The sequence below is a fragment of the Antedon mediterranea genome, chromosome 3 (genome assembly GCF_964355755.1).
Source record: "Antedon mediterranea chromosome 3, ecAntMedi1.1, whole genome shotgun sequence".
In the NCBI taxonomy this organism is placed as follows: Eukaryota; Metazoa; Echinodermata; class Crinoidea; order Comatulida; family Antedonidae; genus Antedon; species Antedon mediterranea.
In genome coordinates this window covers 24,481,958-24,506,689 of record NC_092672.1, presented here as the reverse complement: position 1 = coordinate 24,506,689, position 24,732 = coordinate 24,481,958, and the positions used below count along the sequence as shown (strand labels likewise).

Sequence of the window (24,732 nt, the reverse complement as noted above, 5' to 3'; positions counted from 1 at the left end):
TTGCTAAGCAAGTTTGATAAATCCGGCCCCTGGTGATCACCATTGTCAGTGGTCTAAAATATGTCATAATGTTAAATGTTGGATACACTCTGAACTTGTTACAGTTGTGTAGAACATTTAAGTCTAGTTCAGCTTTCTTGTGTTTCTTAGTTGTTTTTCACCACTAATGTAGGTTGTTTAGTGTTAAACAATTTCCCTTTATTTTTTGTTAACTATAATTTACTATGTGTGTATGTATATTTAAATAAATGTTAAGACATAAACATTTTTTTTAATAGACTAAAAATATTACAATGGATCAATTATCACCTAGTTATGCTAATGATGATTTGTTTATTTTTACAAATTTTGTATGACATTTTAATGGTGGTTTGATACTGTACGGTAATTATTATGTAAGGTGATTTGTTAAAAACTAGGTACGGTAAATAACTTACAAAATTATATTTGTGCCGCTATTTCAGTTTTATTTATGTTTGTTAATACCGAGTATAAAGAAAGAATAAATGTGGCAGATATACTATCTGTATCTTATATTGTATATGGAAAAAATAATTACAACCTAATAACAAAGAATTATAATTGTGGTGTGTATTAACAGATCACTTTAGCTCTCAACCAAATTCTGCATCATCATTCTTGGGATTGGTGGTGGTGACTATAACCAGGAGGTGGTTGGAGTTGGTGGTGATGTTGTTGAAAGGAATAAAGGAGAGTATGGCAAATGAGTATGATGATAATTATAAAATAAATGAATACAGTCTATATGTCTATCAACTAGCATCTTTGATCATTTGTACCTCTATGTGATATATAGGTTGAATCAAAGTGTTTCAGAAATTATTAAATCATTTTGGTTAAAAACTGAACTTTTAAGATATACAAAATCATAATGATCTAAAGAAAAATTGAAATTTTGTGAAGTTTTAGTGTTCACAAAACTGTTTAAATTACTGTATCTAACACTTTGGAATAAGGATGATATATTTCAATTGTGCATATAGCATGTTGCTGTAGTTTAGTTAAGTAAAATTGGCACTATCATTTGCATTGTTTTAATTGTTCAATGGAAATACATGACAAAATGTTAATGTAGTGTCATAGCAATTTTTATGATTAAATATCAGAGAAAAAAAAATATATTGAATATCTTCAAATTATGCCAATTTCAGCATCAATGAAGTTTTATACATTAAATATTATTACCCAAAAGACCATTATAATTAAAAAATAAAATGTTATACAGTATATTTAAAAATAAATAATAATGAAGATGACTTACTTCTTCTGATACATTGACACCTGCTCCTGCATTCACCAGCAGGCTGCAGCAGGCTGGGTGTCCATTAGCTGCTGCTGAATGCAAAGCTGTCCAACCATTCTATAATATGAAATACATACAATATTGGTTATATCTTACAGTACACATATTCATTTGTTAAGTAATTTATACAGAGGTTTACTTTACAAAAATCAATTTGCAACTATTTACTGCATCATCATACGCAATGAACCAAGTCAAATTAGTTTCTGAATTTGATTTCTACTTTTGTATACATTTTTTTTTAATATGATAATTATTTTATATACTTTTATACAAATTTGTATTATTTCAATTTTAATGTCAAAATGTTGTTGCTGATATTTAAATATCAATCACTTTTTAGTTTTATTTATATATTTTTTTTTTAAATATTAAATTATTGAAGGTTTGGCATACAAACTTTTACTTTCAGGGGCATGTATAACTAACTTCATCCTTTATGTGATGATAGAGCAAAGAATAGTTCATTGCTCTATTGTGTGGTGGTGGAGTTTAGCTAGTACAAGTTCTTGCAAGTGTAGCATATTAGTCTAAATATTGATTGTAACAATGTTAATCTTGAGTTTAATCTGATAAAAAAAAAGATGGACAATTTAATTGTAGACATCTTTTTGAACCATATTTGTTTCATTTTTTAAAGTTGTTAGATCAAATGGACAGTTTTTAGAAATACCATGACCATTTTTATACCTCCCTGAATTAAATAGCTCAAGCCTGTCAGAGAATTAAAATGGGTAAAGGTTTGGCTGATGCCAGAATACCAAGAACTTTTAAACAAATCATATCAATGTGAAAAATATTGAATCTGAAAATCAATACAGTACATAAGAAATGCAAACTTAACATTTATACAGTTTAATAGATTTTAAGATCTTTATTATTTGTGTTATACTTATTGAATTGACTTACAAAAAATTAATAAAATTTACATTAAAACAAATTCATAAAAATTGTTATTCTTTTTAATTCAAAGATATAAAAAAAAATCACTGGAAATAAATCATTATACAGTAATTATAACAAAGAAATAAACATTATTTATTCACATGTATATATACCAACATTTGAAAAAGATTCAATGCAACTAAAAATTATCTATACTATAAATCCTATAACTAATGATTTTATAACAAGCTAATAAATATTAATATATTATTTTGAAAAACATTGAAGACAAACAGTGGAATAATATACATTGTGTATAGGATGTGAATAATATTCACTGAGGCTACATACAACTTTCCTAGTAGACCATGCATACTGAGTATACCAATAAACAAATAAAGTGCTGTATCACATGTTCCAATCATTGCTTATTCTATTGAAATGTTTTATACTTCAGTAAATAAAATTAATGAAAAAGTAAATTTTCAATTTCAATTTTTTTTTGTAGGCAGTTGCATTCAAGAGAATGGAAGCATTAGGAAACATTTACAATGCAGGCTTAAAATAGTTTATTAAGGCTCAAAAAATGGGTATTTAGAAACACAAACTGGACATGAGCACACCTCAAAGCACGTCTGGGAAAAGAGTCTAAATGGGAATTTTTTAACTCAAACTGGGCATGCGCACAGAGAGTCTATGAGATGTATATAGACATTAGTTTGACCTATGTTCAATAAACAATGTTTTGGCTGTCAACATAGGGGCTAAGTATAATTACCGTCAGATTATCATTGAATAATTAATGGTCAAAACAATACTTCCTCTATGGTAAATATTTTTGGCGAATGGGGTATATATAGATAATGAATTTTTTGATTAGCGAGTACGTTTGTCGGCAGCTGCTGTACAACAAAGGCTCATGAAAAATTATACATTTTTTTGTTCACAAGAATGTATGGGTATGAGTGGGTCACTCCAACCTTAGTGAGTAATGCCACTCAGAATATGCATAGTACTATAGTCTAGTAATTCAAACTATATTTATTTTACACAACTTATGTTTACTACTGATTTTTAAACAAAAATAATTGATAATAAATCTTTGTTTCTTAAATTAAGAAATAGAATATCAATTTAAAAAATAACATTTAATGAAGAAAGAACAATAATTAAAACTGTTATCTCAGAAAGTCTTTTTTATGGTAAAAAGTTGTTTTTTTTGTTGTTTTTTATTTGTGTTCATTGTTGTCTGAATTATTGGAATTGATAAAGTTATTAGCAGCAGCAGTTACTGGCAGTAACAGTATAATGTAGTGAAAGATGTGGGCCAGTATGCGTACCAATTTGTCTGGCCAATTTATCTATATTTTATTTTATTGTGGTTATCAACCACATGTGTATTCATACTTTATAGGGTATTTAAATGCGCAAAAAGAAAAATAATGTAAAGGTTTGCTAATGCTTACTGTACTGTACATTATACAAATGGAACATATTTGTTGAGTAGATAATATTTAACCATTACATTCAATCAACTGCTGATGTGAACGATGAATTAAAGTATATGACATCTCAACTTGAACAAATGAAATATTGAGAGGTTTTATGATAGTTATGTCCACACTAATAGCGTGCACTATAACATTTGTGGAAAATATCAAAACATAGATGGCACTATTAAAAAAGGAAAGATATTAATGTATATAACAGTATAAACATGGGTATTGCAAAGACCGAAAATGCGGTGGCAACGGTATAAAAAAGCAATGATGTACAACAACAAAAAAAGCAATGATGTACAACATGTTATTATATTTTAGTTTATACTTTTTAAACTATAAGATAATATTGACAATTTATGGTATAATTACAGTAATTAGGCATACAACTAAAATGATTCACAGCCTACTGAAATCATTAAAAATACTACTTATTAAACTAATATTTTTTTAGTACAAATACTTTTAAAACAATATAAACAAGAATTAACTATTATTACAAAGAAACTAAAAAGATTCAGAGTAATAATAAGCAAAACTAATTTGTTGTGTATTGGAATAATAAATACTTTAAATAATAAATTCATTACTTTTTGGTATTTTATTTAGTAAAACTATGATTATTTATAAAAGCATAATATTATTAAACAATAAACTTTTTTTGATATTAGTCAAATGATTATCCAACATGTTTGGTATTAATAGAAAATTAAACTGTTTATTTAATTAATACACAGCCATACGTAGCCATAATAACAAGTCTATAAAATGTAATAAACCATTATTAACATTTTTTTTTACAACTATACTGTTTAAACATAAAGGTGTACAGCCTAAACAGAGGCTCTCATTTTGTTTTACAACTATACTGTTTAAAACATAAAAGTGTACAGCCTAAACAGAGGCTCTCATTTTCATCATTTTTTCATTTATTTCAACCAAATATTCATTTTTAAATTTCAAGACCTGAAATTAGGCAAGTGATCAAAAAAACAAACGAAAAAACACTACACTATCTAGAAGAACCTTGTTAATTCATTTTGAGAAGAGTTAACAAACTAGATAAGATAGATAAGGGTTATGATACTTCAGTTGTATCAATGATTATAGGTCTATGCCCTGGAAATTAAAATCAAGAACATTTAACTGATACTTTCAATCAACTGCAGGTGGTGCCAACTTTACCACTATTCACCTGATATTAAGCACCAAAATGGCAAAATGTATGTAAGCTAAAAAGGCAGAAAGCACTCAACATGTTTGGTGTTAATTAATCATTCAAGAATGTAATAGTGGTAACAGCAGAACTATATTATTGAGTAAACTTCGATAGCAATTCTGCTAAACAAACTATTTTACTAGCTTATAGTTAAATTATTATTTATTTTTTACCCCATTACCATCCCCAGATTAAATGAACAAAATGCTTTATATTTTAATATCAATTTTTAAATAAATTAAATAAATTGTCATTGTTTGAAATTAATTAAATTTATTTTATTCAAATCACTAAATCAAATTCCATATGTGTTTCAGTATCGACTGTCACTCAAGCTCAACTTCGGTGACAAACATTTTAGATGGTGTTCCATATCAAATGCCCATTTGCTGGGTTGTTAATGAAGGTGGGGGTCTTTTTACTAGAAAATGTACTGAACCTGTGTGGTTGTGGTGCTGATAGGTTTCAGAGATGGGGACCTGGTAGGGTGCATGGATGACAATTTGATTAAACACCCTCTTTTGAATAATCCCCCACAAATATTACGTCCGTATAGAACATCATTTGGACTTTTTCCTTGAGTATTAAAACGCCCCACCACATGCATTGCATGCCCACAATATTGCATTTACAACATATTTCTATTTGTAGTAGAATTCATTGATTGACTAATAGTAATTACCCCGCATAAAAAATAAATAATTCAAATCCTGGACATAAACGAAAAGTCTTTAACAATTTGTGTTATTCAGTCTTTTCCTAACCATGGTGATAAGGGTTGCCAATGACAATCCCTTTGTTTTATTATCAAACAAATCTATCAATAAGTGTAAAAAGTTTGATCTCAGATAGATATTATCAGGAAAACTAGGTTGTAGACTAAGTTCCATTTAGCTTTTAAGAAATGTTGAAATTCATCAGGATATAAATGTTGATAGTAAATGTACATGTTTTATAGCCTATGATATTATTACAGTACACCTACTCAAAACTAAACAAATTACTGGTTATTGGTCAACTAACTTGAACTGCAACCAAGCTTTTAATATATGCACTTATTCACGGATTTTAGTAGAGCAAGTTTTATTTTTTATTTGTGTTTGTTAATTTCTTTCTTTTAATAAAAAGCAAAATAATCACTGTCAAGTACATTGGTTTTTGTTGAACAGTACACTGGTACTGAAAGTGCGAACAAAAAAAGAAATTTTAAAAAGTAAAATAAATGATGAGTGAGGGCACTGTGTAATATAAAATGTATAGGCCCTTGTAATGTATTATTTTTATATTTCTGTTGATTATGATTTATTATTAAATTCCTTTTACATATCACTATTACATACTGTCATGTGAATAACCTTAGTGTAGAGAACTCAAATTCTTATTTACAGTAAAATTAAAGTGCTATGGACATCTCTGAGTGAAGACATACTTGCTCTGCATAATATTTAATTCCCAACAGTTGATAATTCTGCAAGTCTAAAGTAATTACATTTTACTAAGAATATAAGCCTGAGTATTCATAACACATTATTAGTGCTTTATCTCGAACTATGAATACAAGAAAAACACAAATTCATAGTATAGGTAAAAAAACTGAGCCTACTGAACATGCTATGAATAAACAAGCACGAATGTGCGATACTCGGGGTACAGCAAAAGAAGCTGTAATGACGTCAGAAGACGGGATGTAACGTCACATACACATCAATAACCTTGCTACCAAATACGGCTATTTTTTGCTATTTCCGGAAGCAGAAGTACTACAACGAATAAGGGAGGAGTAGTCCTTTATAAATCGCATTTTTTTCGATTGGTACCATGTTTATGACGTCATAATTGACGATTGAATTATGAACATTTTCTCTCTATAGCTTTGTTCACCTATTCCCCTAGTATATACGCATGTATATACTAGGCTGGCAGACAATGCGTAAAGAACTAGTAGGACTTGAAAGTTGGCTCTGTAGTGTCCAGATGGAAAAGAAGAGAGAGAGTCCTAGACTCGGGTACCCCAAGTAAAAAATGTTGAATGAATGCATTGAGTGGTGAAATGGGTAGCTTAGCAGCTGATAAATACTAGGATTGACAAGGAAAGAGCATCACTAAAGCAAGGCTAACAAGCATTGCTAAACAGAAATGTTATGGAACTTCAAAGGATACGGATGATGAATGTGTGAAACATTAAATCTAAACAGGATCAGGATACAATAGCTACATGGAAGCTGAATTGCTACGAGTTGAAAGGCATTCTAGAAGCTACAGCCTAAGATTTGGTGACATCAAGGAAAGATCCAATGCAACTTGTAAAGGACATATTTAAAACTGATCTTGGCTTAAATAATATTTTGATTGAAAAATGCACACTGAACTGGAAAAATCAAGGTGAAGATCTACAGTATGCCTAAGACACATTATCATTTATAGGCGCAGCAGCCGCAGAGATCCATTGTAATTCGAAAAGCTAAGGCTATGAAGGCAACACACTTTTATGCCGGCTGCCGACATCCAGAAAAAGCATTTAATGAAGGAAAATGATTAAAAATGGTAATCTTTAAACATATATACTATATGTTGGTCATGACTTACAGTAAGTAGGTACAATGTACAATTGATAGTTTATGATTCAGAAATTCTAAACAAATCACCACCTTTGTCATACGCATAATGTATTTAATAAAACTGTTATGAACATTTCAGAACACAATTATTGATTTTTTTTATTACAAAATATAACCAGATTTATTATTGACAAAAGAACTATATGAGATTCGCTTTTTATATATCATTAAACAAAAAAGAATTCTATAATTGGCTTTACTTACAAGTCAACTGAAATCTAAATAATATAGAGAACATTTTGCGGTTATTATAAATTTTAATTTTAATTAAAATTGTTTTAATCAAATTTAATAAGCATAATCTATTTAATAATTGTTTTATATCATCTTATTAACTATTGTACTTTTTTCCCTACGATTTCTAAACCAACGAGAATTACAAAAACTAATGCAGAATTACTTATTGATTATTTTTAAACAAACAATAGGCCTACTAATTTTGATATTTATTGGGTATCGGTACAATTCAGACATCTCTGATCATTTACCTATTTAAAAAATAATTGATTATGGTTGACGTCTGACCATTCAGACTGAATTAAGCCCTTTTCACATAGAATTGCGGCAATATGCCCAACACCACTCCGTGCTAAAACTGCCCGATCGTGATGGCCATTATACAGAAACAAAATCTATTAGGCCTACAAATAGACGCGAATTTAATTATCAGAAGCTGTTATGAGCTAGCACCAGGCGCGCACAGCACAGGATATTCCCGCTAGAACTATGCTAACTAGGGCCTAGGCTTACGTACGTTACAGCAAGTTAAATAATCTTTGGACCAACATCTGTTATATTTTTATTATCATTGCCCGTATTCTTCCATTGTATTATTTAACCTAAAAAAATATATGTTGATATAATCTAATAATTTGGCCTAAAATAATTGCCACAGTCTTTCTCAATCAAGTAAAATGTCCCAAATGTATCAATGCTTCGCTGCGTAAGCAGGCCTTATATCGTGGACTCTTCACACAGATCAGGCTTACAGTACGACCGTGACGGTAATATTACTGCAATTTTACTAGGCCCAGAGGTGGTCTAACGGTAGCCTGCATTAAGGGGTTTTTACCCTTTTTGCACATATAGAGATATAGGGGCATTTTGCTTTGATCTTTCTCAAACTGATTCGTCTAAACTATACAGTTAATTCTAATGTTGGATACATTTTTTTATATACTTTTTGCAGTTCAAGAAAAAAAACCCCAAACACTAAAACAACTATGGATGACACCACTCTACCTACACCATCTAAACAAAGTTAGTAAACATAAGCATAAACTTTAACAAATTCATAAATGTTCAAATATCTCAAGATATAAACAGTATAGCAACAATATTAATGCACTCTGTAAAATTTCAAAGAAAAAAATGCTACAAAACTAAATTCAATCAGATTAAATGTAACATAACAAATGAGAAGTAATACATTCTGTAATTAATCCCGGTAAAGAAAGTAAAAATACACCTCATGTTTAAAAAATGATTGATAAATATTTTTATGATACAAACCTAATTAGCCAGAATGTAATTAAATTATTTTTCAAAAATGTGTAAAACTCTGTAATTATAACCTAAAAATACCAAAGACCTAATCTCTTAATTACTACCTCCCATAAAGCCTCTCATTTATATCTGAAACAGAAGTGCTTAATATAATTAGTAATTTGAATTCTAGTAAAGGTTTAGAGCATGATTCTTAAAAAGGTTGCTCCTTAATTATAAGCCATCTCACATACGCCATTAATTAATCATTCATGATGGGTTATTTACCTAAACATATTACAATTTCAAAACGGATATACAGTACTTTATATTTTAATATTTACCAATCTTAATTTTAACCATTTAAAAAAAAAATATTGAAAAATGTATGCATACCATACCACTTGTCATGCTTTTCTTGAACTCACTAATTCTGTTAATACTGCATTTAAAAACAATTAATTTTATTAAGTACTTTTCTAGATTTATCAAAAAACTTTTAATGTTGTTATCCATGATATTTTCAAGTTGTTTCGCTATATACAACTTTATATCAATATTGATGTATTGTTAAACTTTTTAAATTTAGAGTTAAGTAAGCTAGTGAATGGTTCACTACAAACCAATTATTAATTAATACGGCTAAAACAAATTGTATTGGATATAAACTTACACACAACAATTGTTATATTTTTGTAATGGAAATTAATAAGTGAAGCATTCCTTGGTCTTTTAATTGGATTATTGGCTGCCAACAATTTTTATCAAATAAAATATCTGAATTTATTAGTATTCTAAAGAAATTAAAGTAAAATGTTTTACTTTTACAGTACTGTAACATTGTTTGGGCTGGTCATTACGCCCCCTTTAATTCGAGAGTGAAGGTTTAGAAATTATTTTTTAAACCCAAAAATGATGCTTAACCACAAATTTAAGTATTTAACAAAAATATATTTACATTTTAATTGACAAACCAAGTGAGTTGTACACAAATTCAATCACTTTTTTGTTGTTTAAATGAGGTTTGCTATGTTTTTTGGAGGATTGCAGAGTTTGGCAATTATTTTAAATAAAAAATTATGTTTTACCTCAAATATAAGTGGAATAGTCTTCATTTAACCATTGTTTCTAATTAGAAAAACTTTTATATAATAATTTTCCTGATGAAAATAATATGCTATTTTCTATATTTCTGTTGATTTTATTAATTTATTTTAAGTTCTGGTTCCTGTAATGGTCATTACCTTTAATCATGTATTTTATTTTATATGTTTTCATGCTACTTTTTAAACAAATTGTGTAACTTACATATATTTTCTGTTTTGTATTCATTTGACTATTACGAAAACAAGGCCAACAGCCATAAGTCGCGTGCTAAAACGCATAGTGATACTGGACCGATGGACCGACAGACAGACCGACAGACCGACCAACCGACATAGTGAACTATAGAGTCGCGTCCACGCGACTAAAAATTGTATTGAACTTTAACTTGATAATATTGTTATTTGTTTTTCAACTCATCACAAGTCCTCAAAATGAGTGCTTATGTTTTTCATATGTACATTTGGATAAAAGAAAAAGCCAGTATACAATCTAAGTTAATAGTTGTGCATTAAATCAGGGCAATTATTAAATACATTACTAAGTCAATGTACATTTTATTTTGATTCCAAATCTGAGGGAATAATTAATTAATTTATGTGTGAAATTATAGGACAATTCTCAATAATAAAAAAATTATAACAATACTGCTTGAACATTAGATGAAGGAGAAACTTCAATCATTGAATGTCAGTAGTTAATATTATTGTAATCAATTCCCCGTCAAGGAGCCACTATTGTTGTGTATGCAAAGGGAAAGTGATGATACTGTCAGTTTCATAATTTATCTTTGCAGGGAGCCATGTTATGTATGTACATTGCACCTTGATACCTTGATATGTAAATTAGGCTAGTCATGGTTTGTTGTAGTCACTGTTCATGGTATGAGAGCTGTGCACAATAGGCGATACGTTGTATTAACGTTGTTGTACACCTTTAATGCTCCGTGTGGAGACAATCTTATATATTATTATTTACTTATGAATTAGTTAGGTTTGATAGACATAATGATGATAGTATGCCCATGTTAACGGCGAATTATGTATGATAAGCCGTAGTATACGTTAGAGACGTGCTTCATGGCGCCGTGTCAATTGTTTCTCTGTTTGTTTTTATTTTAGTTTACCGGATGAACGGATGGATAGAAATAAAGTGAGCAAGTATAGCTCAACAAAGAGAAGCTATTCTTCTGTGTTTTGTCCGCGTTTAAACTGCGGGGGTTCCATGTAGAACAAGGACATTAGGTTATGTTTTTTTAAAGATGTATTGTCCCCCAAAACATGAAAAATGAAGATTAATAAAATCAGACTTTCATAGGTTATTTGTACTTTTACTCAAGTTAATCAATTGCGTAGAAAAAAATAAAAAAAAATCATGTTTTCACTAAAATGACACCAAACCAAAAATCCATTGGTATGGCAGGCAATTTGACTTGTTTGCTTTAAATTACAGTTTTTTCAGGTAAATAATTTTTTTTCCAATCCAAGTTTTGGTCAAAGTGGATAACTATTATATGATATCAAAATGGCATAATCAACAAATAAATGTAAAAAAAAAATTGTTCAGGGGGACAATACATATATAAATAATGAACATGTCCATATCATTTGTTGTATGAGAGAATGTATCTGGTGGGTGAAAATCTGTGAAAATACCATAATATGGCTCTGTGGTCTAGTGGGAGAGAGGTTGCATGTTCAAATTCCGCCAGAGACATTATTTCATACAACTAAAAAGTATGGAACTTTATCGCCAATGAGCTATGCTCAACGCGATTATGAGATCATGTTCCGAATATGAGCACTGTTTCTATAATTTACAGAATGATTTATATAAAATTCTCATATATATATCTATATTATAAGTGAGAAAGTTTGTCTGTCTGTTTGTTTGTTTGTTCGTTATACAAAATTTTGTTACTGCACATAATCTTACATATGGGGTATCAAAATGACCGTAATTGTACCGGGAATGTTCTAAGCTATATTTCTACATCATCCGCCACCTAGGATCCAAGTTAGGGACCAAAATGTGGTCAAACCCCCCACTTTCGATGTTTGTTCGTTATAAAAATTTCTGTTTCTGCACGTAACCATACGTATGGGGTATTAAAATGATGGCAATTGTACCCGGAAGGTTTTAAACTACATTAAAAAAAATTCCCCTGACTCCTGGGGTTTTTGTGGGAGGGGTGGGAGGAGTGGGCGGGGGTGGTGTGGTGCTTTGTGATGTCATTTTTTGCTAGGGCTCGGGGTTGTTGGCTATTGAATTGTAAAATTATACTACAAAAGTTTTACAGTATTTTAATTATCCTCAGCAAGGCGTATATAGATATACATATTTTATTCATTAACCAATATGACACCTATTCATTTACACATTTAGCAAAGTACTTTAACCATATCCAGCTATGTATCGTCTCTTGGATTGTCTCAGTACAAACATCCATTCCTGTGTGAACGTTGTTTACTGTTACTGTGTTCAACTACACCACCAATCCTCCAAGGGAAAAACGCCCATTGTGGGAGAGTGGGGTTGGGAGATAGGGTTTGGGTTCAGGGGATAGTGGGGGATTTTGCTTACACCAGAATTGTGGTTGGAAAATGTTCAAGTATTTAATCATCCCTGGGAAGCGGATGGGAGGTTGGGGTGGGGATGTAGGCCTATCACCATGACCGAAACTGTATTTGAAAACTGCCACTGAGGGATTATGGGTTGGGAGTGATAATAACATAATTTGTACTGGGGTGTAGTGTAGTAGGGGGAGGAGGAGCGAAAATACTAGCGTAATGAAGTAGCCTATATGATTGGATTGTACTAAGGAAAGTTACTAAATTTGAACTGTCCAGGGGAGGAGTCAAGGTTTGTTGGTGGCTGGGGTGGTGAAAGGAGAAAGAAGGCTGGGGGGCCGCAGTATCTAAATTACATATTTTAATTATCAGCCAATATGACACCTATTCATTTACACAATTTACAACGTACCATTTAACCATTATTAGACCCATCGTAGCTATGCATACTCCTCTCAATTCGAAGCTTAGGTTGAATTGAATTTGTCCATCACTGGGAAGAATTTGTTTTTAAGAAAGAGTATGGGGTGTTATTGAAGAGGGGTGTTATTGAAGAGGGGTGGAGGTTGGCGAGTACAGACAGATACTCATGGCGTCGGGTGTTATGTACTGAGAAGGCTGTAAACTAATTTTGAAACCCGCTCTGGGGCGGGTATAATTGCTAGTATACTATATGATAGGTAGGCCTATAACTCTGTTTAATTTAAGCATCGTTATGCACATGTTTATAGCTATGAATATGTACGAACACAAGTTAACAAAACACTGAGTTCTAGATTATTAAACAATTTTAGGTAGGGTATGATAAAAAATAGCTATAAGTACAGTTTTTCTTGTTCAAACATTTAATTCTTTATATCAATGTATAGAGTAATGTCTACTCTACATTTTAGTAGAAGAAGAAGTTTAATATTTGATTCAATTTGAATTCAGTTTAAATTTTATGCCATTACTTTACAAATAACATATCCTGAAATCAGAAAAACTAAAAACTTTTGTGACAACATCAGTATAACAAAAATGTATTCCCCAAAGTTGTTTGCCTTTTATCCATTCACACAAGGTCCAAGATACCATTACCATCAGAAACGTGCCTGACACATCAAAATTGTGCAGCATGAAACAAATGAGAAATGAATGAAATGCATTCAATAATATTATAATCGTGTATTAAAATTAGCATTACTAATGTAATGATTAAACAAGTTTTAAAAAGATTGATTAAACAAGGATATTCTGAGACAGATACAATGCAGGATCTGCATTAGTTGTAGTTGTCATACCAACAAGCAACTTCAAGCACTAAGCAATCTAAGCGCTATAGTTTTCATGACATTTATTTAATAGAGAATTAATAACTAAATTACAGTAATCCACCAAATGATTGCTAGATTAACTGCAGCTTTTTTATAGCCAAAAAATAGCATTTTAAACTTGTTTATTTTGTTGTTGTTAATGTTGACTTGTCTGGACTATCTTGATGGTATAAATATGTTAAATTCAAGATGTAGAATAATTAGACAATTTAATAAAAATTTCAAATAAGAAAAAAATATGAATGTATTAACAAGTAGCCTCTATACCATAATAAAATAATTCCATTCTTAGGCTACATTTTGTGCTATTCTGTTTGAAGAACAAGAATTTTAAACTAAAATGAAGAATAAAATTTAGGATTCTGATCCTGAATGGTTCTCAATACAAACATTAATTTATGACTTAAATTATTTTGTTGGTCCACTGCTGCTGCCATGTCTACCAACATTTGGCAGACATCAACATGAACATTTGCTGCACCCCAATGCAATGCTGTTTCGCCATTCTATTTAACATTTTAAAAATAAATATGTTAGAAAAATGCACATTTTTGTTAATAATAAAACAAAAAACAAAATGACAACCTTTACATAAAATATCACAGTTGAATAAAAACATATCTTATACTAATAAGTACAGAATACCTGTTACAATTATAGTTTAAAACTTCACAGTACAATCAGTCAGTTTCATACCTCATTACCCCGAGGCGCCTCGCCCTAATTGCGGTCACTTTCTATTCCCCATATGTATGGATGCATGCAATAACAAAAACAGACAAAATAATAAAGATGTTATGGTTATATGGTATTAAAGTCTATTTGAACATGATACATGTTTGAGGAATGTGACTTTGTCACCTTCACTAAAATCAGGTCACATACTAAGCACTAAGCGAGTATGACCATACTGATGTAGCCATACCCCTGTACCAGACACCACACAATATAGAATTTGGTATAATTATTTGAATGATTGTTCAGATGTTTTGCCGAACTCTGACGTCATTTGTACTTCATACTAAGTACATTTGAGAATAATTGCGAAAAAAGTTCTTGGGTGGGAGACGAACCCACGACCTCCAGATCACTAGCCTGCCGTTCATACCTCTGACCACTTGCGCTGATGGCTAGTGGTTAGATTCGAGTCCAAGTACGCAGCGTAATTGTATTAAACTACTGTGGAGTAGCTTTGCGTCAGGGAGTTGAGTAATTGGTCAGATGTTTTGCCCTATTCCCTACTCCACAGTAGTTTAATACAATTACAACCCTATATATTTGAATGACTTCCAGCCCTATAGTGATTATGATCATACTGCTGTAGCATAGGACTACCCCTGTACCTACTACACCACATAAAATATAAACAGTAATTATGATATACTGCTGTAGCATAGGACTACCCCTGTAGTCCTACTACACCACATAGACTATAAACAGTGCGTATGATCAACTGCTGTTACGCATACTCTAATAATCTTAAGATAATGAAGCCTAGGTAGTGTATAGTTACAAATGAATATCAATATATTATCTACAATTGTAACTCAAAGTATTGATATGGATTGGCATGGTAAAGGTTCTGGTCAAATTCATTTACACAATTATTATTTAAAGAATATTTTAAGGCACTGTAATCAATAACTATTTAAAAGAAAACCCATGGGACTACAGAGGTAATTACTGAGTAATAATTGCATGTTCAATTCAATTCAATTCAATTTATTTTCATAAGATACAGTACATCATTGTGAAATAATATTACAGTGTTTTTTGGGGTTTTTTTATAATTAGAATGCACTTATGCTGGAGAAACATAAATAAGCCCGGATGGCTTTAAGGCTAGTTCTACCAGAAAAAAAATATAATTCAAAAAGTATATATAATAAATGTTTCAAAAGTAGTCAATACATAAATAAATGAAAATAAAATATGAATAAATAAATAACAAGAATAAAGAAAAAATATTAAACAATTTAAGCTACATACACAAGCACAACAAGACACAGGACAAAAACACGTGACAGAACGAGGACAGAAGGGACGAAGACGCTGGACAAGAGTTAAAAAACTGGGTTAGAGGATAACAACTGAATTCTTAGGGGAGATTGATTGAATACTTTGATACCAACGATGATTTGTAGCTAAACTTGAAGGATTCGAAAGAGCGGTTAGTTAGGAAGGTGTGAAAAGAATTCCATAAAATAGGGCCAGTGGATTTAATTGAGTTTCTTGCTGTAGTAGAATGGTTATTGATTGGGATATATTTATTAGAGTTGCGGGTGTTATAATTGTGAACTTCGTTGTTTTTTGTAAAGAATCGGTTAAATGTGATAGGAAGTTTCTGATTACTAAATTTGTGCATGAACAAAGCAGTCTGTAATGTAATAAGTTTGTTTGTCCCAACATTTAGTCTGTCCATTTGTCTGTAGTCTATCCAATTTTTTTGTAAATTCAATCAAGCAAATTGACCAATCACAATGTGATGGATTATCCGAACTGTTGCTTGTTATTGGTCAACTCACTTGCGTAGCGCCTACATTGTGTTGACAACCAAAGCTTAAAAGCCATTGTCTGTAAAAATCAAAGATTTGGTGGCAGATGTAAAAAAAATGGATTTCTCTCAAATTTTTACCATGAATAGACATTTCAATAAAAAGCATATCTACAACATTCATTTTAATTTTTAGCCTCCGTTGTCATGACAACGGTCAATTATCCAAATTTTGATGTTTTTGCCATTTTTCACAGATTTTCTACAGTGAAAAAGTACAAACTTGTATACTTATTTTAACCAAAAATACTTACAGTATACAGTTTTTGTTTATAGCAGTGTAAACAACATGTATTGAGTTCCATTTAATATAGAAAAAAAATAAATTACAAAATGGAGTTTGGTTGATACCATTATTTTAAAAAGGGGTGTTTTTAAAAAATATTTTTTTTATAAAAGTATACCTCATAAACGTACCTATAATTTCCAAAGTGGTGTTTTTAAATCAATGAGGTTTTTTAATTTGATAGTCAATATGTTTTTCAACAATAATCACGAAAAAAACACTGGGGTAAATTTCGTACATAGGTTTTGTGTTGCCAGGAAAATACGAAAAATATAAAAAATATAACAAAATATCAACAAACAAAACACATGAAACACAATTTAAATATGGCTAATCCAATAATAAAATGTATATGTGGCTTGTCATAATGCTACTAGAGTCATACGAATAATTTAGATAAAATAGGAGAATGTGTTGCCAGGTTTATTTCAATTAATTGCCAGAAAAACAGTATTTTGCATTGAAATATTTAGTTGATGGAAAATAATGTTAAACTTGGAAATAATTGCGTCAATGGTTTTTATAAATTTTTAAATCTATTTTGTGTAAAGAGATACAGAAAGACCTCCCAAAAAATCTGACCTTGTAAATAGGTCATTTGAGGTCAAAGGGGGTCAGAATGCAAAACAGGACTGGTCCCCACTTTACTACAACTATTGTTTGATCAAAATTTACAAGATAGTTCATAACAATTCTCAACAATTTTCATATTTTACCTATAGTGTTACCTTAGCAAGCATTTCTATGTGTAACTAAGGAAAGTAATTTTTTTTTAAACGTAAAAAATGGCGTTTTTATAAATACAAAGAATTGATTGCATTTGTAATTTTTCTCAATTTTACTTCTACTGCATTCCATTAATGACAAACTTGACCTTGTAAATTCATTCATTTTGAGGTCAACATTTTACCATAGTAACTGTTTCTATGCAAAAATTTCAAAAAAATAAGGGGTTTTTCATAAATACAAAACATTTTTTCTACATAGTTTTACATTTCTACTTTTTGCCAAATTTACTTTAAATACTGAATCCTAATAATCTCAGGAAGAAAGTCTTGACGAATCTGAATAAAGGTAAAAAAAATGACCTTTAGTGTTATCTTAAACCTGTTTACGTTACAAATGATATTTAAAAAAAAAAAATTAAATATGGAGTTTCATGAAAAAAAAAAAAATATTTTACATATTGAGGTCAAATGAGTATTGTAGCAACTGTTTCTATACGTAACTAAGTACAATATTTTTAATATGGGGTTTCATGACTACCAAACAATAGATTACATAGCTTTACTACCTTTTCCCAAATTTACTTATCTACTGAATCCCAGAAAATGTCTGACCTTGTGAAAGGGTCATTTGTTGGGTCAAGTTATGTCAAAATGTATTATTTATGTTATCTTAGAACCTGTTTCTATGCATAACTAAGGATAATTGTTTTTTTAAATACAGTTGAACCTCCCGTAAGTGGCCACCCTCGGGATCTGGAAAAGTGGCCGCTTACGGGCGGTGACCCCTTACGGGAGGTTCTGCCGATAAAGGGCCAAAATCACTTATTATGGCTATATACGATATTCTTAACGAAACGAGCCTCTCAATTTTCCAGCTAATTGTAGGCCTATTATTATTAATAATCAGGTGGTTTAGTATTTTTTATCATTTTCAGACAAATTTTAAAAACTTTTATCATATGAAAAATGGTCGGTCAAAATCTGTGTAGTTTTCTCATCTCTTCACAGTAATGTTTTTAAAACCTCTTCAAAATAAAGCTAATATATAAAGAAATACAATAAATATGCACCTCTAATTCATAGGTCCATGCAATAAGTATCACATTTTTCGATTGGCCGCTTACAAAAAATCTCATTTTTAGTATAAAAAGGTGCCTGCAGCTGCTTACGGTAAGCACCAAATGCACTAATTAGATAGGAAGAACAAACAGGCTTTTCAAAGTGCGTCCGTTAAGGGAGGTGGCCGCTGTAAATAAAATACGGGGTTTTCATGAATAAAAATAATCACAGAAGAAAGTGCTTACGAATATGACCTTGTGAAACGGTAATTTGAAAATGCAAATAAGGCATGCCTGCTAACAATCTACAAATTTAAATTTGTATGAGATAAATATGCAAAATCTAAAGAATATCTCATTTTTAGTTACCATAGTAACTGTTGCTATGCATAACTAAGGGAAATTAAATAATTATCAGATAATTATTAATTAATAATTAATACTGAATCCAACCATCACAGTAAAAAAAATATAGAATTTAAAACCAATATTTAATAATAAAGTGTGATATTTTACATGCTGACCTTAAATGAAATGAAATTTCAAATAAGGGCTTCAATATTTGTTATGTAGCATTAACATACCTGAGTATATCATTGACTTTTGATTGGTTCTAATTTGGGGAGGGGAAAGTGGTGGACCCAAGACTTTTAAATAGTTAGGGGTTGAAGGCGAGGGTCTAAAAACTTAACTTTATGTCCTATCTTTTGCATTGCAATTTTTAACTTGGGGTGGGTGGGGGCTTGGAGAAAGGGGGAGGGGTGGGATGGAGGAGTTTGAATCCGTCTATTTATTGGGGCGATAGTAGCGGCAGTGTGGGTGGTGCTTGAATGCATGCATTTGACACTCTATAGTGGATGATCGACCAAAGTGTTGCAGTTTTATGGTTATAGTCGGGGTGGGGGGGGGGGGTGATAGTCGAAAGTGGTGGTGGATGGGCATGTGGGATCTGCTTAGGTTAGCAAATAAAAGAAGTAAACAAATGAAAGAGGAGCTTCAAAATAAGAGAGGAGTAATCTGTTGCAAAGATTAAAATTCACAACGATCTGATAATTTATTCAAATTTCCAGAGGATATAACCTCTAAAATAACATTACAACTGGGAACTACAGAATCTATAATTAAAAATTAATTTTTTTTCTCACAACACAACTAGAACTATATAAAACATTAAGAATTTTTCTGACCAATGAGTTTCAAATCAAATAATCAAAGAAAATAAAATGTTTTTACTAATATACCATGTTTTTTTAAAATAAAAATGCCTATGTTTCTCGCAACACTGCTTGTAGATTTTAAATTCACCGCAGTATTTTATTTTAGAAATCAATTATTAAACATTAGAACTACCTATTTGTAATAAATCAGCTAAAAAAATACACCACTTTGGGCGTTATGGTGAAGTAAAGTTTAGTTGCATTGAACAATTTAAAAAAAGTGAAAAACACCCCTTTTTAAATAAATGGTATCTCCCAAAGTATGAAATAAAAAAAAATAAAAAAATTTGTAACAGGTACACAATGCATTGTTATTATGCATACACTAATTATTTTTTATAATTAAATGAACAAAACAAAAATAGCGTTCATCAAAGTAGTACCAATATCCATTTTAAAAAACCTTAAAAAAGGACAAAATTTGTCAAAAACACAAATTTGGCCGTTGCCATGGAAATATACGTGTGAAATTAAAAATACTTCATATTTGATTTCTCTCAACACATATATAGCCATGTGCAAAATTTGAAAGAAATCCATATTTTTTAGTCTGCCACTCTTTTTGATATTTCTTTGATTCTTACAGACAATGGCTCTTAATTAGTAAATCAAGTTTTATTTCTGGTTGACTTTACTACTGTATGTTTGATAGGCTTTATAACAGTTTTATGTATCATCATCTACATCAAAGCAAAGAACTTATAACACAAGAATCTCCTGTTCTTCAATTTGCATTTAAAACACAGTATTGGAAGTACAGGGTTAAAAGGTGGGTGACGCCATTTCACAGCATGGAGCAGCGCCCCCTCCAAACTAGGAAGTCAAAACTATTAATTCCTATAGAGGGCTCAGTCAATTACTCTAATTACTAATTTGATGAGGGCGCGCTACTCCATGGCTCACAATGGCACCACCCATTAGCTCAATTCTATCCCACAATACCTTTCGAAATTGTTACGCGCTTCGGACGAACAGGAGATTCCTGTGTTATAAGTTCTTTGATCAAAGGTACAATAGTATAGAATTATACCAATTTATTTGTATTTTAGTTATAATTCTGGTTTTTTGTTTTTTTAGGCTTCATCATTCAAATGTATTTATTCTGAATTTATTTGAATATTAATGTAAGACTAGAGGTTGAATGTAATGACAAAGAGAGTATTATTGTTTTACAGTAGAATGAAACTATAAGTATAAAATTGTCAGTCCTAAATGAATATATATGATGGAAAGAAAGACATTTTAAAAATACAAAATTTTTGGTAAAGGGTGAATGAGTAGAATGTATGACTTACCAATTCTAAGAGGTATCTGTTGACTATTAATTTACAATAGAAATGAAAATACTGACAATGATTAGTACTACTATTTAGTATTAGCACGTAGTGTGCTGTTAATTTACAATAAAACTAGTGACTTTATGACAGTACTGTATGGTAGACGAAGGTGGATGGTAGATGAAAGGATATGGTAATCTACACAAAATATTAATCTGCGCATGCTTATGCACATTATACTGAGCATACTCTGTTCTGTTCATTATCAGGACTTATATTTGGTTGATTTAACATTCAATCCAATGGACGGAGTAAAGTTCATTGCGTCATTTTGAAACCTTGCAACAATAAAAAATGGGTGTACAGTACGCAAAGGGAATACACATTGTAGTTTTTCATTTTTAGTTAAACTTAATTAAAACATCATATTTTGTCATTATTGTATATTATTGTATGTGTAGACTGTGATTAAAATTCAATTTCAATTCAATAACATTTATTCAATAATGAAAAGAAAAACAAGCATCCTCATAGACTTTTTTTATTAGGTGTTTTAGTTCATCCTTTTGAACTTTGCTAACTAAACTTTAAATTTTAGTTAGTTATTTTAGTTAAAATGGTGTCAATGACCAACTTAAGGCACGATCAGTGTTTTAAAATTTTTTTCATTTTTTAAACAAGTTTAATTTTAATCTTTGATATTTTGTGGATAAATAAAAGTTTGAATTTAAAAGAATGAACAGTCTGTTAACAAATATGAAGCTTTACAAAATCATTAAAGTTGATCTTTTTATATTGTGATTTGGGATTCAATATAGGACATGGCTATGTATTATTATTTTTGTCACCATATAGTATATTGCCATCCAGACTGACAGGAATATATTAAAACCCTCACTAACTTGATGATCAAGATCAATAACACAGGGGTATTGCTAAATTGCACAAACACCAAAAACCCTGCGTAAACCTCCATGAATTAACTCAACCTAACAAGCTACATGCTATTCTGACCAAGAAAAACTATATGGCCTATTTAGAATTAATTTCATTTTGTTTTTGGATTTTAAACATACATTAATTAATTAAATAGCAGTTATTTATTATCAAATCATTTTTAAAAACTGATTCTTAAATTATAACATAAATATAAAGAAAGCATTGTACAGTAAATTAAGGCACTAGAAATGGCATATGAAATGCAATGTACTGAATTCAAACCTCTATGAGGAAATATGACAGAATAAGGTGAGCTCTATTTCTGCTACCAAGAAATATGTAAATAAACATACTGCATATATAAATAATGTAAACTTTTAATTATAAGGCTCTCATTAATTTCTTTACAAAATAGGATAACAAAGCAAAATAAACAAACTATTTGTTGTGCACATGTCAACAAATATTTGTGGTATACATTTTCAAACAAATTTAAATATACTAATAGTCTAGATTTTGAACTAGTACTAACTTTGAATTATCCTACAATCCCAGTATCAATGACAAAACATAAATTATTAATTTAATTGTACTGGCCACCTATATTTAAAAATGTTCGAAATACAATGTGTGAAAGTACCTCGTTTTGGTGATTTACATCAGCTCCCTTATTGAGAAGGACCAAGCAGACTTCATGAAAACCTTGATGTGCAGCTTCAATCAGAGGTGTGTCTCCATCCTAAAAATAATAAATGCATATTGATAATTCAATTTTTCCATACAAATACTTTCATATAAACTCTTTTAAGTGGCATTTACCCTCAATTTGCCAATTTATTTTGTATTTTAAAAGAATGACAGGTTATTATTACTTACAGTAGGCCTACATCTTGTATTGACAATTCACCCTGTTGAGTTCTCATTTTAATCATCAAACCTCATTAGGCAAATTGCAATCAATATCATCAATATCAGCCTTATTTATATTTGTATTATTTTTAATATTTGATTAATTTTTATTTACTTTTTTAATTTTCAAGATGAGATGAAAGGTACAGTAAAATCATATCAGTCAACATTAACTGTTAATATGAATGCTCTATAATTGTTGACACTTGACACCTGATTCATGTATTATTGTATCAATGATAACAACAAATTTTAAGATACAATAAAGAAGTGTTAAAGTATCAATACATCATTATAATGAATTATTAATATTACAAAGTGCACAATAATCCCATTATTTTGTGATTAAGCTGTTCCTAAATTTGAATACAGTATTGACTTGATAAACACCAATTTTATTCAAATTGTTAGACATTTTTACACATATGAGAAAATTATAAAATGCATTATCAAATCTGTATGATTTATGATTGTTAAAGGAATATAAAATTGCAATGTATACTTAAAACATTTAAGCACTTATACTGGGAAAAAAGGATATTTCTTGAACCTTTGAAATACACCATCCATCGTAAATAATACACTCGAATTGCATACTATATAATTTTCAGTGTTTATTATTATTATAGCATCACTTTTTAAATTGTTAATGGCATGCTGATCTATATTTATTATTTTGTATTTTATTGTTACTTTTTCTTGATTCTGTATTGTTATATGTTTCAAACCTGTAAGTGGTGGTAATTATCGCTGTTATACCTAACAATATACTGTACACCTAGATTTAAGAGATCGTCAACTCCAATGCATTTGAAACATGTCCATTTGTTGTAGAGCTTCCCTCCAATATTGCAGACACATTAATCAACCAATCAGACAATATCACCACACAGCCCATTATTTCTTTGCCGCAGACTTAAGAGCCAAGAAAGCGTAATCACCATGAGTGTATTCTAAAATGATCTTCGTATACAAATTACAAAAATTTGTTTCAATAAAGTATTTTTTTAATTGTCATTCTCAATATAGTTAATCTAAAAAATATACAATATTTGTATAATTTTCTTATATAAAAAATATGTTGTTGAATGCCCGGCTTGTACAGGACTACTCCATAAGATTCACCTTCACTGCCACGTTTGGCTTTATATTACACTGTAAAAACTGGCGTTGTATTTGTGATGTTTAATTATCAACGGTAGGTGTTAAAATAGCATATTATTAACACTTGGTGTGTTGTCAGTGCCGTTAAATTTTAACACCATGGTGTTTATAACGATCATTGTATTTTAAAATAAAGTTTTACATGGGAAATAATACATAGGCCTATGCTATGATAGGCCTTATTCATTTTAGTGATCTAAAAACATTGGTAAACCTACGAATATGAATTTCAGAGCTACGAATATCTCAGATTTTTTTCCTGTTTTGTTATATTTACTCCGTGAAAATATTTTATTAACGCATGACGTTTAAAGTACTCATTGAAGTTTCTGACTGTTTAACGCATAGCGCTTGCAGATAAGTCACATGATCACGCGTCGCACGAGTGAGAGGCCGGCCGGTTAGAGATTCAGGCGCCATTGTTTTCCATTGGTGAGCGAGAGAATCGGAGAAGATCACAATCACTAATCACATCAATCTTCTTTCATCGTATAGGTAATTGTTATCTGTATTTTGAACTACTGATAGTTTTATCATGTTTTGGTCGTAGTTCGAAGTGAAGGAAATTTGTCATTATGGC

At 30.4% G+C, this 24,732-nt stretch overlaps 1 protein-coding gene across 1 annotated transcript in view; it reads right to left on the bottom strand.

The window, feature by feature from the left end:
* The window catches only part of LOC140044188 (uncharacterized), a 40,915-nt gene extending 17,913 nt beyond the window's left edge, over positions 1-23,002 (bottom strand). Inside the window, exons 1-3 of the mRNA XM_072088666.1 lie at positions 22,967-23,002; positions 22,720-22,818; positions 1,283-1,381 (exon numbers count right to left, since the gene is read on the bottom strand). Coding sequence (XP_071944767.1) covers positions 1,283-1,381; positions 22,720-22,818; positions 22,967-23,002 — 234 coding nt within the window. The remainder of the gene's footprint in view (positions 1-1,282; positions 1,382-22,719; positions 22,819-22,966) is intronic.
* Between the last annotated feature and the right edge of the window lie 1,730 nt (positions 23,003-24,732).